General features: G+C 44.3%; 2 protein-coding genes across 7 annotated transcripts in view; both read left to right on the top strand.

Moving 5' to 3' along the window:
- The first annotated feature begins 647 nt into the window (after window positions 1-647).
- LOC115398425 (STAM-binding protein-like A) lies at window positions 648-6,069 on the top strand. 4 transcript variants are annotated; one of them, XM_030105173.1, is made up of 10 exons: window positions 648-803; window positions 2,512-2,794; window positions 2,880-2,955; window positions 3,041-3,136; window positions 3,365-3,713; window positions 3,849-3,973; window positions 4,267-4,404; window positions 4,508-4,620; window positions 4,703-4,802; window positions 5,079-6,069. In XM_030105173.1, exons 2-10 carry the CDS (start codon window positions 2,592-2,594, stop codon window positions 5,133-5,135), a joined length of 1,257 nt encoding a protein of 418 aa, XP_029961033.1. In that variant the 5' UTR covers window positions 648-803; window positions 2,512-2,591; the 3' UTR covers window positions 5,136-6,069. The 4 variants fall into 4 exon arrangements, with proteins under 4 accessions (XP_029961033.1, XP_029961030.1, XP_029961031.1 ...); XM_030105170.1 differs by having other exon boundaries at window positions 3,816-3,973; XM_030105171.1 differs by having other exon boundaries at window positions 660-788; window positions 3,816-3,973.
- Window positions 6,070-16,958: 10,889 nt separating this feature from the next.
- ypel1 (yippee-like 1) overlaps window positions 16,959-17,971 on the top strand; it is a 47,487-nt gene continuing 46,474 nt past the window's right edge. For 2 of the 3 annotated variants that reach the window (XR_003932543.1, XM_030104533.1), the window contains exon 1: window positions 16,959-17,127. The gene's annotated coding sequence lies outside the window, so the exon portion shown is untranslated. The remainder of the gene's footprint in view (window positions 17,128-17,971) is intronic. The other variant, XR_003932545.1, reaches the window with a different exon arrangement.

The raw sequence follows: 17,971 nt of genomic DNA, 5'->3' as shown, positions 1-17,971 counted from the left end.
TTAAACTCCTGCAAGAAGCATAAAATGTGAGTTAAAATAATGTCAATTGATATTAAAATCCGCTGGAAAAATATTTCAGTGACAAAGGAGTGGTGCGAATGTGGTCAAATCAGGAATCAAGAGACAAAAATCTGCTGTAAACAAACAGAAGAGGCTAAAATAATTAGCTGAAACTAGAATCTGCTTCATGACAAGTAGACAGAAATGTGTTGTAAAAATGAAGAAAAATAAAACAGATATATTAAAAGCTTTGCAAAACAACAAAAAGGAGGCTCAGAGAACAATCATTCATTCAGGGTTAAACAAACATGACAATACCTGTTTTTTGGTTTTTTGTTCCAATTTTCTGTTCCCTGCTTCAGTTAATACATAAATATATGAGAACATACACAGAAAAATATATTACCATGTAGTATAGCAAAAACTTTCAAGACAATGTTTTTGAACTCCGCCTTGAATATAATACCGGAAAACTCTGTGTTGCTATTTTATGAACTACAAATAAATAATTTAGCTTCTTCATAAAGAAATTCTTAATAAATAAATTATAATAAATGAAAAACTCAACGTAGTAAAACCAGCTCCAGGATGAGGGTCGCTGCGCATGCGCGAGTGACGACGCCCCGGACGCCGCCGCGCATGCGTGATGACGCAATGAGAGGACGTCGATTGCGGAAGTGTTCAGTCGCAGCAGCATCTCAGTGAAGCGGTCCTCTCCTGGGGCTTATTTTGTCATTCTGGGCGCGTTTTCCCCCCCGGCTGGATGTAGCGGCCCCGGAGCGTCGCCGGTACGGCTCTTTCGGGTGAGTGCGGCGGCCAGAGAGCCGCCCGGAGGGGTCTGCTCGGGTCGCTGCGCGCCCAAATGGCTGTTAGCTAAAGTTAGCGCGGCGGCTAACGTCAACAGAGACGTCGGCTCTTTGAAATGTATGGACGTGTGCGCGCTGCGTGCGCGTGAGGGGACTCACCTGTACGGAAAGGGGAGTGTTTGACAGGTGTGGTGGAGTAATGAAGTAATCTTGGTAGTACAGAGGGGTGAAGGCCCGGCGTCCGGTTCAGCGCTCACTCCTGTTTTCTCTGTTTTCACAGGCGGTGTGGTTGTTCAACTCTACCTGCGGGGTAACGAATTAATACAACTACCTATAAAACTAGTTACTGACTTCACTGCTGACGATCTTACAAATCTTTCTGGTATCACTCAGCAGTAACCCTTCCAGGATTCTAACTTTCTCCACCACATAAAGTTTCTTCTCTAACTAGGTGACTGTGGCGTGTTCCTCATGATCCTGGATGGATCATGATCCTGATCTGGGAAAAAACAGTTCTGTGACTAAAGGATCTCTCCAGAAGACCGTTAATAATCACTTTAAGGAAGTTGTTAAGCAGTGATTTCTCTTTAAGTAGCAACCGTAAACATTAGTTCTCTCTTTGGTTGGACTAAAGTCAAACTAGCGATAAGACTCTCGGAGTCAGTTCCTCGTCCAGGTGCTCACACCGCCACTGTCTGTTTTTATCAGCGCCACGCCTTCTGAGCTGCTGCTGCTCTTTGACACACTGTTTCTCAGGAAGAAGGAGCTGTCAGGTAGAAGCCAATAGGACAGCGTACGCCACAGTACTCCAGTAATGAGTGGACTCCTCACTGATGACTCAGAGGAATCCAGATGTAGGGTCAAGGTGCTAATGAAGGAGTCTTAGGATTCACCGTGAGCTCCACAGCTTCAGGACCTCAAGGACTAGTCTGCATCGCCACATTTTGTCAAGATCTTTCAGAATAAGTCGAGTTTTGAAATTAACTTTAAGCAAATGCTCCTGAAGCTTCAGACCGGTCGCTGTCCAGTCTTGGGTTTGGTCGGTCGTCTCGGTTCATCAGCTGAGCGTGGCTGGCAGCTCTGAGCGGAGTTGGTAGATTTTTGTGGGTCAATAGAACAATGAGAGCGTATTTCCTCTGAAAGAGGCCTTGTTATCGAGCTGCTCTGCCTCCTCAGACGCTGGCTTCTTCTCTCTCTTTCTCAGCACACATCAGTTTTCACAGAGGCCAAGTGTAATTCTGAGAAGCTGGCTTTCCTCTGGCAGCGCCTCCACATTGCTCACATAACTCCAGAATATGCCGTGCAGGATTGACCTGCGCACGTGCACGTGCACGCCCCCAGTGGTGAGAGGGAGCAAACGCCTCGACTGTAGCTGTCAGCAGAAATCCCCTGAGGTCCTCCGTTGTCTCGTTGTCTCGTTGTCTCAGTCCTCTGTGGTCTACAGAAGGGATGCGCCAGTATCAGATATTGGGTTCGATACTCCACAAAGAATCCGTCCTCAAACTCCTGAACGCTCCCCGGCACAACGTGACGAGTGTTACTGACGGCATTATCCGTCAACGTCACCCGCATGCGTCAGCAGCGTCACTTCCAACGGGCTTGTTAGCGCCTTGTTAGCTAGCATCGATCCACACGCTGCGCGATTTGTACCGTAGATCGTCGAGGAGGAGGCTTACAGTGTGTGTGTGTGTGTGTGTGTGTGCAGGACTGTGACTGTTGGATTCCAGAGCGCTGGGCGTCGAACCCGCAGCCCGTTGCTCCGGTCTGCCCGGTCGCGCCGCCGCCATGGCGGACCACGCCGACGTCAGCCTGCCGCCGGAGGAGCGGGTGCGCGCCCTGACCAAGAAGGGCAGCTCGGTGGAGGTGAACGACGACGTGCCGCCGCGCCGCTACTTCCGCTCCGGCATGGAGATGATCCGCATGGCGCTGGTCTACACCGAGGAGGGCAACATCGAGCACGCCTTCGTCCTCTACAACAAGTACATCACGTGAGCGCCTGCCGCCCGCCGCACGCCGCACGCCGCCACGGCTCCCGGTCCAGCTGATCAACACTGAACCGGATGTTTCTTTCAGGCTCTTCATAGAAAAACTGCCCAAACATCGGGATTACAAGACGGCGAATATCCCCGAGAAGAAGGACACACTGAAGGTGCTCCGCCCGCCTCCGTCTTCAGAGATTGGGCCAGTCAGAGACTCTGACCTCTGACCTTTCTCTCCCTCCGGGTCGCCCACAGAAACTGAAGGATGTGGCGTTCCCTCAAGCCGAGATCCTGAAGAAAGCCCTTCTGAAGCGGTTTGAACAGGAACACGCTCAGTACCTGGTGAAGAAGGTAACGCCGGCGCCTCGCCGCCTCTTCTTCTGCTTTCTCTGAATAATCCTCATCTGTAGCCCCTGTTCTAGTCTGATGTGTGAGAACGACTCACTGCACCACCCTGTGGTGGGAGCCGGTACTGCGAGACCGGAGCGTTAAACGTTTCTTCACCACATACTTCAGTGTTTTACCTGAACACCCGCCTAACGCCGTCGCCCCGCCCTCTCCGCCCTCGCCGCCCTGCAGAAGCTGGAGGACGAGGCGCTGGCCCGGGAGCAGTCCCGGCAGCGGGCGCTGGACGCCGAGCGGGAGCGCGTGGCGGAGCTGCAGCGGCGGCAGCGCGAGCAGGAGCAGTTCAGCGCCTTCGAGGAGATGATCCGGCGCCAAGAGCTGGAGAAGGAGCGCCAGCGGGTGCTGCTGGAGTTCGCCACGCCTGCCGCCCCCGCCCCGGACGCGCCCCTCATCCCGGGCATCCAGGGCCCGCCGCCGGCGTCCCCCGGCACGCCGCAGAGCCCGGGGGACCCGGCCCGCCCCCCTCCGCCCAGCTTCGACCGCTCGCTGAAGCCCGGCTCGCTGGTCAGCCCCGGGAACAACGGTGAGTTAAGCTTCGTCCCGCCGCCGCCGGCGGATTAGCGCCGCTCCAGCACGAGCGCCTCCTCTCCCCTCTGACCTACTTCTGCACAATGCCTTGCTTCAGAAGGTGACCAGCGTGGAACCTGTGTCTCCGCAGCCGCCATGGTGGACGCCCTGCGGCAGCTGGCCGTGCCGGCGCAGCTGTGCCGCAGCTTCCTGAGGCTGGCCGAGGCCAACACCAGCCGCGCCGTGGAGACCTGCGGCATCCTGTGCGGCAAGCTGGTAAGACCCCGGAACCGCAGAACCAGGCCCGAACCGCAGAACCAGGCCCGAACCGCAGAACCAGGCCCGAACCGCAGAACCAGGCCCGAACCGCAGAACCAGGCCCGGTTCCTCAACACGCTGCGGGGCTGGGGGCAGATGAGACGCCAGAGTGAAGAACCAGCTCCGCTCAGGCCATGTTCCTCATGACCAGGAACCGCTGAGACCTGCAGAACCAGACTCAGAGGAGAGTCTCTGTAGAACCGAGTGTCTCGTTGCGATGTTGAAGGAACGTTCTCCTGTGTTCTCCTCAGACCAGGAACGCCTTCACCGTGACTCACGTCATCGTTCCGAAGCAGTGCGGCGGGCCGGACTACTGCGACACGGAGAACGAGGAGGAACTGTTCCTCATCCAGGACCAGTACGACCTCATCACGCTGGGCTGGATCCACGTGAGTCCCACGCCCGGTCCCTGGGTCCTCCTGACCCGGTCCTCCTGACCCGGTCCTCCTGACCCGGTCCTCCTGACCCGGTCCTGTACCGTGTGTGTTCCAGACCCACCCCACCCAGACGGCCTTCCTGTCCAGCGTGGATCTCCACACGCACTGCTCCTACCAGATCATGCTGCCCGAAGCCATCGCCATCGTCTGCTCGCCCAAGTTCAATGAGTGAGTCACCCGTCCTCTGTCCCTCCGTCCGTCCCCCTGTCCCTCCGTCCCTCCCTGTGTCTGACTGCTGTCTCGTCCTCAGGATCGGATACTTCCGGCTGACGGACCGGGGAACAGAGGAGATCTCCACCTGTAAACAGAAAGGCTTCCATCCTCACAGCAAAGACCCGCCTCTTTTTACAGTGAGTTCACCTGAGAACCCGGTTTGACAACCAGGGACGCACCGATACCGATACCGATACCAGGTCCGGTCCTGCTCCTCTGCAGCTCCGCCTGTGTCTCCGTCTGCTTCTTTATGCTGGAGAAGCGTCTCTGGGGGGCGTGGTTACTGAGTGTTGAGGGGCGTGGCTACAGAATGACGTGATGCTGCTCTGTCCCGGTGTTCTCTGCGTTCTGTGCTCTGATCTCCCTCCAGCGTTCCTCTTGACGGCTGTAGCGCTGTTCTCTGTGTGTTGCAGCACGCCGGTCACGTGACCATCACAGACGACTCCGTGTCGGTGATGGACCTGCGGTGACTCCTCCTCCTCCTCCTCCTCCTCATCACCAGAACACTCAGACTGTCTGATCAGACTGTTTTTCCTCCGGTCGGTTGTTTCCAGAGACTCCAGTCGCTCCTCAACACAACAAGCTTTTCTTTTCCTCTTCAGAATAAACCAGAGAAAGAGAATCAGGTCTTGTTGCACTTCCTCCAGGATGCCCCGCCCTCCGGCCTGTGGCCCCGCCCCCCGGCCCCCGGCCCCGCCCTCCAGCCTGTGGCCCCGCCCCCCGGCCCGTGGCCCCGCCCTCTGTGTGTTTGTTTGTCGACTGACAAAGTGCCAAGGAAGAGAAGCGCTCCCGGGTTCCTTATGCAACACGGCGCTCTGCGTCACTCAGGTAGCTGTGCTCTCCGGGCGTCGGTTTGAATCCCCGTGCCGTTGGGCTCCTGGAGCGGGGCAGCCGAGACCCGAGGTTCTGTTCCCGCCGCAGCGTTTCGGGTGAAGGGCTTCACGTTTCCACGGCGACGGCAGGAACACTGAAAAGGATGCAGCGAACACACACACACACACGCGCACACACACACACACACACACACACACACACACACACACTGAATGGAACAGGACGACAGCAGGACCAGAGTTTCAGGAAAGGTGTGGTTTCCATGGAAACGGAGTGTTTTCAGGAAGGTTTCAGTGACTCTGAGTGTCGTCGGGTGAAGAACCTGCCAACAGGAGACCAAGCTTCAGTGAAACGAGACTGTGTGAACAGACGGAATGTACCCTCTTCCTCTTCCTCCTCTTCCTCCTTCCTCCTCCTCTTCCTCTTCCTCCTCTTCCTCCTTCCTCCTCCTCTTCCTCCTTCCTCCTCTCACCTCGGTTTCTTCCTTCTCTTGTTAGAGCTGATCGGCCGTAACCTTGAAGTAAATGCCAAGAAAAATAAACTTGTAGACGAAGCTGTGGCGGCGTCTTCCTTCCTCCCACTTCTTCTTCTCTCCTCCCAGTTATTCTTTCTTCCGAGTTCTTCTCCTGATTTTTTTTTTTCTTTTTACATAAAAAATTCAACATCTTCTAGTGAATTAAGATCAAGCCAGCGTCTTTTGGTGTGTTTGGAGAAGCTGGAATCCGAGGCTTGATGGCGTCCGTTCAGTGTTTGAGGCGCTCAGGTGACAAAGTTCTCTTGTGATGGCCATTTTCCACCGTGTGTCGACTAGTTGTGTGAATGCTGAAGGCATTCACACCTTTATTTTCCTGTTTCTTTATTATTGTGTGAATGCTGAAGGCATTCACACTATTACATTCCGTATCTTTATTGTGTGAATGCTGAAGGCATTCACACCTTTACATTCCAATTCTTTAATATTATTATTATTCTGACTTCTTCCCCCGTTTTTTGACGCTTAACTCCTTCTACAAATTTTGTCCGATTTGAACCATTCATATATCAAATTGTGCAGCTTTTTAAGGACATTATTGCTATGTTCTAGCTTTTTAAAACCTTTTAAACTTTTTAAAATATTTCAACTTTTGTGCAACTTTTTGCCCCATGTTAACGGATGGAGAAATTTTCAAACTTTATAACTCTTTAACTCCTTTAAATCTTAACCGATTTTAACCATTCAACTTTTAAACTATTCAACTTTTTAAACCCTTTCTTAAACCTTTTTAAACTTTTTAAACTTTTTTAAACTTTTTGAAATATTTCAACTTTTTAAAATTATTTTTAACATTGAAGTGGATGGGAAAACCCTTCAACTGACCTTTCAACTCCTTCAACTTTGAACCCTTACTACTTTGTCATACTTTCACGTAGACAAGTCATTTTACTTTTAAAACGTAGGCATTTTTGTCCTTTATTCAGGTATGTAGTATCATCTCAAGATCTTTTACCAAATTCAAACTGTGGGCCTTAAAGTACAGAGAGAATTTCAGCCGTTTTTGGAGTTTACAATGGGTGTGTATTGGAGAAGCTAGAGTGGGAGATTTGAATTTAGAGTGGGGGAGGCTCTGAATTTTAACCAAAAAAAAATTATTTCCTCGTCCTTACGGCCACATTTCTGGCTCAATCTGCACAATAACCCCTTAAAACGTAGGAATTTTTCTTGTGACTCGTAAAATTGAGTCACTTTGTCTCTATCTCAAACGGTTCTCTCTCCAGAGGCATTTGTTTGAGGAGAGTGCAGAATTTTCTCCCATCCGCTCCAATGCATTTTGGAGACGCCTGAATCCGAAACTTCACTCGTGTTCGCACAATCGCCGTGGCTGAATGGATGATCCTACAGACATGATTCCTGCACCATTAAATTCATGAAAGGCTTCTGAATCTGACTGTGTGAAAATCTTTTTCAATTTCTCCTTTCGGTCCCCGAGAAATGCCATTTCTTCAACCATGCGCACTCCATTAAAAAGTGCTGATTCACTGTCATGGCTGCTGTGCAGCTGGTCTCCATTGCAGCAGACACACCTGTTGTGCTGCTGCTGCTTGATTAGTCTGGATTTTTCCATTAAGACTGGAGCTCTATTGATCCTCTGTTACTCTGACACTGACTCCACTGCTTCTTCAAGGTATTTCAACGTTTTTAAATTTTTTGCAGTGTTTTTAACCTTTTCAACTTTTTTCAACCCTTTTCAACTTTTTGCAGTGTTTTTAACCTTTTTCAACTTTTTTCAACATTTTTCAACTTTTTGCAGTGTTTTCAACCTTTTTTAACTTTTTTCAACCCTTTTCAACTTTTTGCAGTGTTTTCAAACTTTTTCAACCTTTTTTAAACTTTTTCAACTTTTTTCAACGCTTTTCAACTTTTTGCAGTGTTTTCAAACTTTTTCAACCTTTTCAACTTTTTTTTAACCTTTAACTTCTTGCAGTGTTTTCAAATTTTTTCAACCTCATTCAACATTTTTCAACTTTTTGCAGCGCTTTCAACCTTTTTCAAAATTTTTCAACCTTTCTCAACTTTTTCAATCCTTTTCAACTTCTTGCAGTGTTTTCAAACTTTTTCAAACTTTTTCAACTTTTTTCAACGCTTTTCAACTTTTCGCAGTGTTTTCAAACTTTTTCAACCTTTTCAACTTTTTTTTAACCTTTTTCAACTTTTTGCAGTGTTTTCAACATTTTTCAACCTCATTCAACCTTTTTCAACTTTTTACAGTGTTTTCAGCCTTTTTCAACATTTTTCAACTTTTTTGCAGTTTTTAACCTTTTTCAAAATTTTTCAACCTTTTTCACCTTTTTTTCAACCCTTTTCAACTTTTTGCAGTGTTTTCAACATTTTTCAACATTTTTCAACTTTTGCAGTTTTTTCAACCTTTTTCAAACTTTTTCATCTTTTTGCAGTGTTTTCAAACTTTTTCAACATTTTTCAGCTTTTTGCAGTGTTTTCAAACTTTTTCAACCTTTTTCAACCATTTTTGACTTTTTGCCATGTTTTAACATTTTTTCAACCTTTTTCAACTTTATTTCAGGTTTTTTCACCTTTTCTTATTCAGTTTTTCTGCATTACAGTTTAACATTTTCAGCTCAGCATTCACACTTGCAGTTTCTTCAGGAACTGCAAATTTTTTCTAGTTAAAATTCTTCCAACTTCTTCTGACTTCTTCCGCCGTTTTTTGACGCTTAACTACTCCTCCAAATTTTGTCCGATTTGAACCATTCAGATATCAAATTGTGCAGCTTTTTAAGGACTTGGGTGCTATGTTCTACCTTTGTAAAATCTTTTAAAATTTTTGAAATATTTCAACTTTTGTGCAACTTTTTGCCCCATGTTAACGGATGGAGATTTTTTCAAACTTTGGAACTTTATAACTTCTTCAAATCTTAACCGATTTTAACCATTCAACTTTTAAAATATTCAACTTTTTCAACCCTTTCTTCAACCTTTTTCAAGTTTTTCAACTTTGTTCAACTTTTTGAAATATTTCAACTTTTTAAAATTATTTTTAACATTGAAGTGGATGGGAAAACCCTTCAACTGACCTTTCAACTCCTTCAACTTTGAACCCTTACTACTTTGTCATACTTTCACATAGACAAGTCATTTTACTTTTAAAACGTAGGCATTTTTGTCCTCTAGTTCAGGTATGTAGTATCATCTCAAGATCTTTTACCAAATTTAAACTGTGAGGCTTCAAGTATGGAGGGAATTTTAGCCGCTTCTGAAGTTTATAATGGGTGTGTATTGGAAAAGCTAGAGTGGGAGAATCAAATTTAGAGTGCGGGAGGCTCTGAATTTTAACCAAAAAAAAAATTATTTTCTCGTCCGTACGGCCACATTTTTGGCTCAATCTGCACAATAACCCCTCTAAACGTAGGAATTTCTCTTGTGACCCGTACAATTGAGTCACTTTGTCTCTATCTCAAACGGTTCTCTCTCCAGAGGCATTTGTTTGAGGAGAGTGCAGAATTTTCTCCCATCCGCTCCAATGCATTTTCGAGACGCCTGAATCCAAAACTTCACTCGTGTTCGCACAATTGGTATGGCTGAATGGATGATCCTACAGACATGATTCCTGCACCATTAAATTCATGAAAGGCTTCTGAATCTGACTGTGTGAAAATCTTTTTCAATTTCACATCTCGGTCCCCGAGAAATGCCATTTCTTCAACCATGCGCACTCCATTAAAAAGTGCTGATTCACTGTCATGGCTGCTGTGCAGCTGGTCTCCATTGCAACAGACACACCTGTTGTGCTGCTGCTGCTTGATTAGTCTGGATTTTTCCATTAAGACTGGAGCTCTATTGACCCTCTGTTACTCTGACACTGACTCCACTGCTCCTTCTACCTCTATCAACTGTTTTAAGTTTTTGCAGTGTTTTCAACCTTTTTAACCCTTTTCAACTTTTTGCAGTGTTTTCAACCTTTTTCAAACTTTTTCAACTTTTTGCAGTGTTTTCAACCTTTTTCAACTTTTTTCAACCCTTTTCAACTTTTTGCAGTGTTTTCAACCTTTTTCAACTTTTTCAACCTTTTCAACTTTTTTTTTTAACCTTTTTCTACTTTTTGCAGTGTTTTCAAACTTTTTCAACGTTTTTCAACCCTTTCAACTTTTTGCAGTGTTTTCAAACTTTTTCAACCTCATTCAACCTTTTTCAACTTTTTGCAGTGTTTTCAACCTTTTTCAACATTTTTTAACTTTTTGCAGTGTTTTCAACCTTTTTCAAAATTTTTCAACATTTTTCAACTTTTTTCAACCCTTTTCAACTTTTTGCAATGTTTTCAACCTTTTTCAAACTTTTTCAACTTTTTGTAGTGTTTTCAAACATTTTCAACTTTTTTCAACCCTTTTCAACTTTTTTGCAGTGTTTTGAACCTTTTTCGACATTTTTCAACTTTTTCCAGTTTTTTTCAACCTTTTTCAACTTTTTGCAGTGTTTTCAACCTTTTTCAACTTTTTTCAACCCTTTTCAACTTTTTGCAGTGTTTTCAACCTTTTTCAACTTTTTCCAGTGTTTTTCAACCTTTTTCAACTTTTTTCAACCCTTTTCAACTTTTTGCAGTGTTTTCAACCTTTTTCAAACTTTTTCAACTTTTTGTAGTGTTTTCAAACTTTTTCAACCTTTTTCAACTTTTTTCAACCCTTTTCAACTCTTTTGCAGTTTTTTTAACCTTTTTCAACATTTTTCAACTTTTTGCAGTGTTTTTCAACCTTTTTCAACCTTTTTCGACTTTATTTCAGGGTTTTTCACCTTTTCTTATTCAGTTTTTCTGCATTACAGTTTAACATTTTCAGCTCAGCATTCACACTTGCAGTTTCTTCAGGAACTGCAAATTTTTTCTAGTTGTGTGAATGCTGAAGGCATTCACACGATTAAATTCCTCCTCTGACTTCTTCCGCTGTTTTTTGGCACGCTTCTCCTCCTACAAATTTTGTCCGATTTGAACCGTTCAAATACCATTTTGTGCAGCTTTTTAAGGACATGGGTGCTATGTTCTAGCTTTTTAATATCTCTTCAACTTTTTGAAATATTTCAACTTTTGTGCAACTTTTTGCCCCATGTTAATGGATGGAGATTTTTTTCAAACTTTGGAACCTTATAACTTCTTCAAATCTTAACCGATTTTAACCATTCAACTTTTAAACTATTCAACTTTTTAAACCCTTTCTTCAACCTTTTTAAACTTTTTCAAATTTTATAAACTTTTTGAAATATTTCAACTTTTTAAAATTATTTTTAACATTGAAGTGGATGGGAAAACCCTTCAACTGACCCTACAACTCCTTCAACTTTCAACCATTTTAACTTTGTCATACTTTCACGTAGACAAGTCATTCAACTTTTAAAACGTAGGCATTTTTGTCCTCTATTCAGGTATGTTGTATCAGTTCAAGATCTTTTACCAAATTTAAACTTTGAGCCTTCAAGTATGGAGAGAATTTCAGCCATTTTTGGAGTTTATAATGGGTGTGTATTGGAAAAGCTCGAGTGGGAGAGTGGCAGTTAGAGTGCGGAAGGCTCTGAATTTTAACCAAAAAAAAAATTCTTTTCTCGTCCGTACGGCCACATTTCTGGCTCAATCTGCACAATAACCCCTCAAAACGTAGGAATTTTTCTTGTGACCCGTACAATTGAATCATTTTGTCTCTATCATAAACGGTTCTCTCTCCAGAGGCATTTGTTTGAGGAGAGTGCAAAATTTTCTCCCATCCGCTCCAATGCATTTTGGAGACGCCCGAATCCAAAACTTCACTCGTGTTCGCACCATCGCCGTGGCTGAATGGATGATCCTACAGACATGATTCCTGCACCATTAAATTCATGAAAGGCTTCTGAATCTGACTGTGTGAAAATCTTTTTCAATTGCACATCTCGGCCCCCGAGAAATGCCATTTCTTCAACCATGCCCACTCCATTAAAAAGTGCTGATTCACTGTCATGGCTGCTGTGCAGCTGGTCTCCATAGCAACAGACACACCTGTTGTGCTGACTGCTGCTTGATGAGTCTGGATTTTTCCATTAAGACTGGAGCTCTGTTGATCCTCTGTTACTCTGACACTGACTCCACTGCTCCTTCTACCTCTGTCAACTGTTTTAAGTTTTTGCAGTGTTTTCAAACTTTTCAATCTTTTCAACTTTTTTAAAACTTTTTCAACTTTTTGCAGTGTTTTCAACATTTTTCAACCTCATTCAACCTTTTTCAACATTTTCAAGTTTTTTTTTGCGGTGTTTCAAACATTTTTTCAACTTTTTGCAGTGTTTTCAAACTTTTTCAAACTTTTTCAACTTTTTTTAAACTTTTTCAACTTTTTGCAGTGTTTTCAACAGTTTTCAACTTTTTGCGGTGTTTTTCAACCTTTTTCAACCTTTTTCGACTTTTTGCCGTGTTTTCAAAGTTTTTCAACCTTTTCAACTTTTTTAACCTTTTTCAACTTTTTTCAGTGTTTTCAACATTTTTCAACCTCATTCAACTTTTTTCACCTTTTTGCAGTGCTTTCAACCTTTTTCAACATTTTTCAACCTTTTTCAACTTTTTTCAACCCTTTTCAACTTTTTGCAGTGTTTTCAACATTTTTCAACCTTTTTCAACTTTTTGAAGTGTTTTCAACCTTTTTCAACATTTTCAAGTTTTGTTGCAGTGTTTTCAACCTTTTTTAAACTTTTTCAACTTTTTGCAGTGTTTTCAACCTTTTTCAACATTTTTCAACTTTTTGCAGTGTTTTCAATCTTTTTCAACTTTTTGCCGTGTTTTCAAACTTTTTCAACCTTTTTCAACTTTATTTCAGGGGTTTTCACCTTTTCTTATTCAGTTTTTCTGCATTACAGTTTAACATTTTCAGCTCAGCATTCACACTTGCAGTTTCTTCAGGAACTGCAAATTTTTTCTAGTTATTCTTCTGACTTCTTCCGCAGTTTTTTGACCCTTAACTCCTCTTACAGTTTTTGTCCGATTTGAACCATTCAAGTATCAAAATGTTCAGCTTTTTAAGGACAGCGGTGCTATGTTCTAGGTTTTTAAAACCTTTTAAACTTTTTAAAATATTTCAACTTTTGTGCAACTTTTTGCCCCATGTTAACGGATGGAGAAAATTTCAAACTTTGAAACCCTTTAACTCCTTCAAATCTTAACCGATTTTAACCATTCAACTTTTAAACTATTCAACTTTTTAAACCCTTTCTTAAACCTTTTTAAACTTTTTAAACTTTTTTAAACTTTTTGAAATATTTCAACTTTTTAAAATTATTTTTAACATTGAAGTGGATGGAAAACCCCTTCAACTGACCTTTCAACTCCTTCAACTTTGAACCCTTAAAACTTTGTCATACTTTCACATAGAAAAGTCATTTAACTTTTAAAACGTAGGCATTTTTGTCCTCTATTCAGGTATGTAATGTCATTGCACGATATCTCACCAAATTTCAGCTGTGAGCCTTCAAGTACGGAGAGAATTTCAGCCGTTTTTGGAGTTTACAATGGGTGTGTATTGGAAAAGCTAGAGTGGGAGAAAGGAATTTAGAGTGCGGGAGGCTCTGAATTTTAACCCAAAAAAAAATTCTTTTCTCGTCCGTATGGCCACATTTCTGGATCAATCTGCACAATAACCCCTCAAAACGTAGGAATTTTTCTTGTGACCCGTACAATTGAGTCACTTTGTCTCTATCTCAAACGGTTCTCTCTCCAGAGGCATTTGTTTGAGGAGAGTGCAGAATTTTCTCCCATCCGCTCCAATGCATTTTCGAGACGCCTGAATCCAAAACTTCACTCGTGTTCGCACAATCGCCGTGGCTGAATGGAAGATCCTACAAACATGATTCCTGCACCATTACATTCATGAAAGGCTTCTGAATCTGACTGTGTGAAAATCTTTTTCAATTTCGTCTTTTGGTCCCCGAGAAATGCCATTTCTTCAACCATGCGCACTCCATTAAAAAGTGCTGATTCACTGTCATGGCTGCTGTGCAGCTGGTCTCCATTGCAACAGACACACCTGTTGTGCTGACTGCTGCTTGATTAGTCTGGATGTTTCCATTAAGACTGGAGCTCTATTGATCCTCTGTTACTGTGACACTGACTCTACTGCTCCTTCTACCTCTATCACCTTTTTTAAGTTTTTGCAGTGTTTTTAACCTTTATCAAACTTTTTCAACTTTTTACATTGTTTTCAACCTTTTTCAAACTTTTTCAACTTTTTGCAGTGTTTTCAACCTTTTTCAACTTTTTTCAACCCTTTTCAACTTTTTGCAGTGTTTTCAAACTTTTTCAACCTTTTCAACTTTTTTTTAACCTTTATCAACTTTTTGCAGTGTTTTTAACCTTTTTCAAACTTTTTCAACTTTTTGCAGTGTTTTCAACCTTTTTCAACTTTTTTCAACTCTTTTCAACTTTTTGCAGTGTTTTCAACCTTTTTCAACCTTTTTCAACTTTTTGCAGTGTTTTCAACCCTTTTCAACTTTTTTCAAACTTTTTCAACTTTTTTGAACCTTTTTCAACCTTTTTCAACTTTTTGCAGTGTTTTCAAACTTTTTCAACCTTTTCAACTTTTTTTTAACCTTTTTCAACTTTTTGCAATTTTTTCAACCTTTTTCAAACTTTTTCAACTTTCTACAGTGTTTTCAAACTTTTTCGACCTTTTCCAACTTTTTTCAACCCTTTTCAACTTTTTGCAGTGTTTTGAACCTTTTCAACTTTTTGCCGTGTTTTCAAACTTTTTCAACCTTTTTCAACTTTATTTCAGGGTTTTTCACCTTTTCTTATTCAGTTTTTCTGCATTACAGTTTAACATTTTCAGCTCAGCATTCACACTTGCAGTTTCTTCAGGAACTGCAAATTTTTTTCTAGTTTTAATTAGTTGTTGATGGATGAGCTGTCCTCTTTTCATTTCTGGCGCCAAAACTCCATCATGGCCGCCTCCAGACGCTTCAATTTCTGATAATTGAAGCAAACGGGTGACGTCACCAAGTGGAGTCCAGCGGGACGTGACTGCCATTCCCGGTACTGACCACTAGATGTCCTCCTCGAGCTGCTGTAGAGCTGAACCGGGATCAGAACGAGAAGCTGGAAACCGCTGAGGCCTGCCCCCCCAGGCTCCTGCAGAAACCAGTTATTTCTAGTGTTTCTCAGGAAAAAAAAAAATATTATAGATCAAAACTGAAAAACTAAACGAGATAAACCTGTATTCAGACCAATACTTTTATTTTGAAGGGTAAGATGGGATCAAAGCACAGTGATGAGCAGCTTCAGTCATTCTTCACCGTTTGTTTACCTGATCTGCATGAGCACGTGCTCGCACTGCGGCCGCGCATGCGCGCATGCGGCTATCCGCGCTGCGTCGGGGGCGCGCACAGGCAAAACAAGCCGTCGGCCACGCGGCCTCACTGTCAACAGATTGACGTCCAGTTGATTGGCTGTCCCCGCGTGTCCCCGCCCACCCGCGCCTCTGATTGGTCAGAAGGGATCCGTCCGCTCGCTGATTGGACGCTATTTGTAGAACAGGCCGTGTAGCTAGGCTGCTGCTGCGTTCACGGACTTGCCAACAGCGTCGGATTAAACAGAGTTAACTTCGATGTGATTTCAAAGCATTGACAAAAGCTCCACGTGGCAGCCTGTTTGGAAGTTTCAGATTGAAAGATAATCAATGTTTTCAGGACCTAAAATCCTCAAGCTGCTTGACTGTCTCCATTCCCCCCAACAAATCCTGATAAGTCATACTTTAAAGAAGTTTAGATCAACTGAAGCGTCTTCCTGGAGAAATGTGAAGTTCTTCATTTTCATTCACTTGAAAGAAACTTTACCATGTTTTTAAAAATCATATTTTTACTGCTTTACTGCTAAATATGACCCCACTGTTTTCTATAAATAGATGTTTTTTTAATTGCATGTTGATTCAGTTTAGAAACGTTTCGGTGGTGATTTCCATCATGTTGACGGATTTCAGGAGAAAATATTCCATTAGAATCAACCCGAGGCATGAAAACAGTCCAGTCACCCGAAAATTCACAACAAGTGTGTGAGGTAGTTGCTTGTCTAAAGGGAGGAGTGTTTCTCTTGGATGATTTCAAACCTTTTAGCGGACATGAATGAACCGCTGCAGGTTTTCAGGTCTGTGGGACGGATCACCTGAAGGCGCCACCCCAGTGTGAACGATAGAAAACAGGACTCTTTCTGCACCTCAAGCTTTGTGTGTGTGTGTGGTGTTGGGGCTGAGGCCTCGCCCCACACACACACACACACACACACACACACACACACACACACACACACACACACACACTGCAGGTGACAGTCTGCAGACTCTCCGGCAGATTCCTGCAGACTCTCCTGCAGGCCTGCATCTCTGGGTGAGAGCAGAGCGTGACCTGCTGGAGGACGTGCGTGCGTGCGCGCGCGCAGTCTGCAGGTTGTATTCCATGCCCGTCTTTTGCAGCCTGCTGTTTGCTTCACGCTGCACCAAAGGATTTGTGGTTTCTATTTATATCTCTATTCATGACGGGATTACGCGTGAGCGCGAGCGTGCGTCAAAACATTGCAACATCTGCACAATCATCACAACAACAACAACAAAAACAACAACAACAACAACAACAACAACAACAACAACAACAACAACAACAACAAGCCCGAACTGCGCAAAAGCCAATCAGATTCCAGCTGCTCTTGTTTTGGCTTTTACTGTTGGTGCTGATGAGGGACCGTCTCGTGCACGCGGTTCCCGTGACTAGAGCGACCCAAAGCGCGCGTGTCCCCCGCGCGCGCACGGATCCCGGTCAGTTCGGGGGTGGACGGCGCTGGTGGGGGTGGCTTGTGATGCCACGTGAACGGGCGACAAAAACACGGAGGGCGCACGGATTTCATAACGCGGAGGCGCGCGCTCGCTGGCGCGTGTGTGTGTGCGTGCGTGCAGCCTGGGATGGAGGAAGCTGCGGTTGTTTGCATGTCGGTGCGTAACGCCGCGGGAGTGTCGCGCCTCTTTCCGTCCCCCGTGGAACCGAGCGAGCTGCGGAGTCCATGAATCACCGTGGCCGCGTGCACCAGGCGCGTGCTCGACGTCAGGACAGCAAGGGTAAGACGAGGGCAGCGGCGCGCCTCGGGGTTTGGGGTAGGTACCACATCTCCTCATTAATGTAAACACGCACGCGCACGCGCGCAGTCGTCATTGCAGGAGTGCGTGATGCAGCGTTCATCCACAAAACAGCTGCAGCAGCTGATGTGTGCGTGCGTGTGCGCGCACCCTTCATATTTTGTTTGTTTTCATTTGGAAAAAAAATGCGCAAGTCTTTTTATTTAATTAATTAATGTATTTTTTGCGTCAGACTCGGTTTGTTTCGCGCGGAGGCGCAGCTCGTCCTCGCGGACTTGTCGTTTTCATGACTGATGATGACTTTAAGTTGACCTTTAGGCTTCATGATAATTCAACATTTAGGGACGGCAGCGATTCATCCGTGACACGCACAAAGGTGCACGCTGCGGTTCAAACTCCAGATGAACGCGTGAAGCGGAGCGGCTCCCCGCGTGTCCCGGACCTTCAGAGGTGGTGGTCACACCAGAAAGCGCGTGTTTGCCTTGTTTTTTCTCACAGCAGCGAGATTCATATTCTCATCTTGTATTTATTTACACATCCGGGTATCTGCGCGCTCCCGCCTCCCGTCTGTGAGGCGTTCAGGTCGCCTGGGAAATATGCGCAGGAAGCAATAAGGCTGTTTTTGGCTCCTTTGTTCTCTCGGCTCCGATGTTTGAGTCTGTGTTTGATCCCGGTTCAGGTTTCGGACCGAGTGGTGCGTTCGATGCAGCACTTTTTCACTCAATAGGCTTTAATTAAAACTTTTACTGAAACCTTTACAATGTAAGAACTCACTTTAAAGGGAAATGTGTGCAGCAGAGGAAGAAGCTGTGGAGAGTTGGGTCAGATAGAGATATGGAGGAGTATCCACAATGAAAGAAAG

This window comes from Salarias fasciatus, chromosome 12 (assembly GCF_902148845.1).
Source record: "Salarias fasciatus chromosome 12, fSalaFa1.1, whole genome shotgun sequence".
In the NCBI taxonomy this organism is placed as follows: domain Eukaryota; kingdom Metazoa; phylum Chordata; class Actinopteri; order Blenniiformes; family Blenniidae; genus Salarias; species Salarias fasciatus.
The sequence above is the reverse complement of the archived record's forward strand: the minus strand, read 5'-3'. Positions and strand labels throughout refer to the sequence as shown.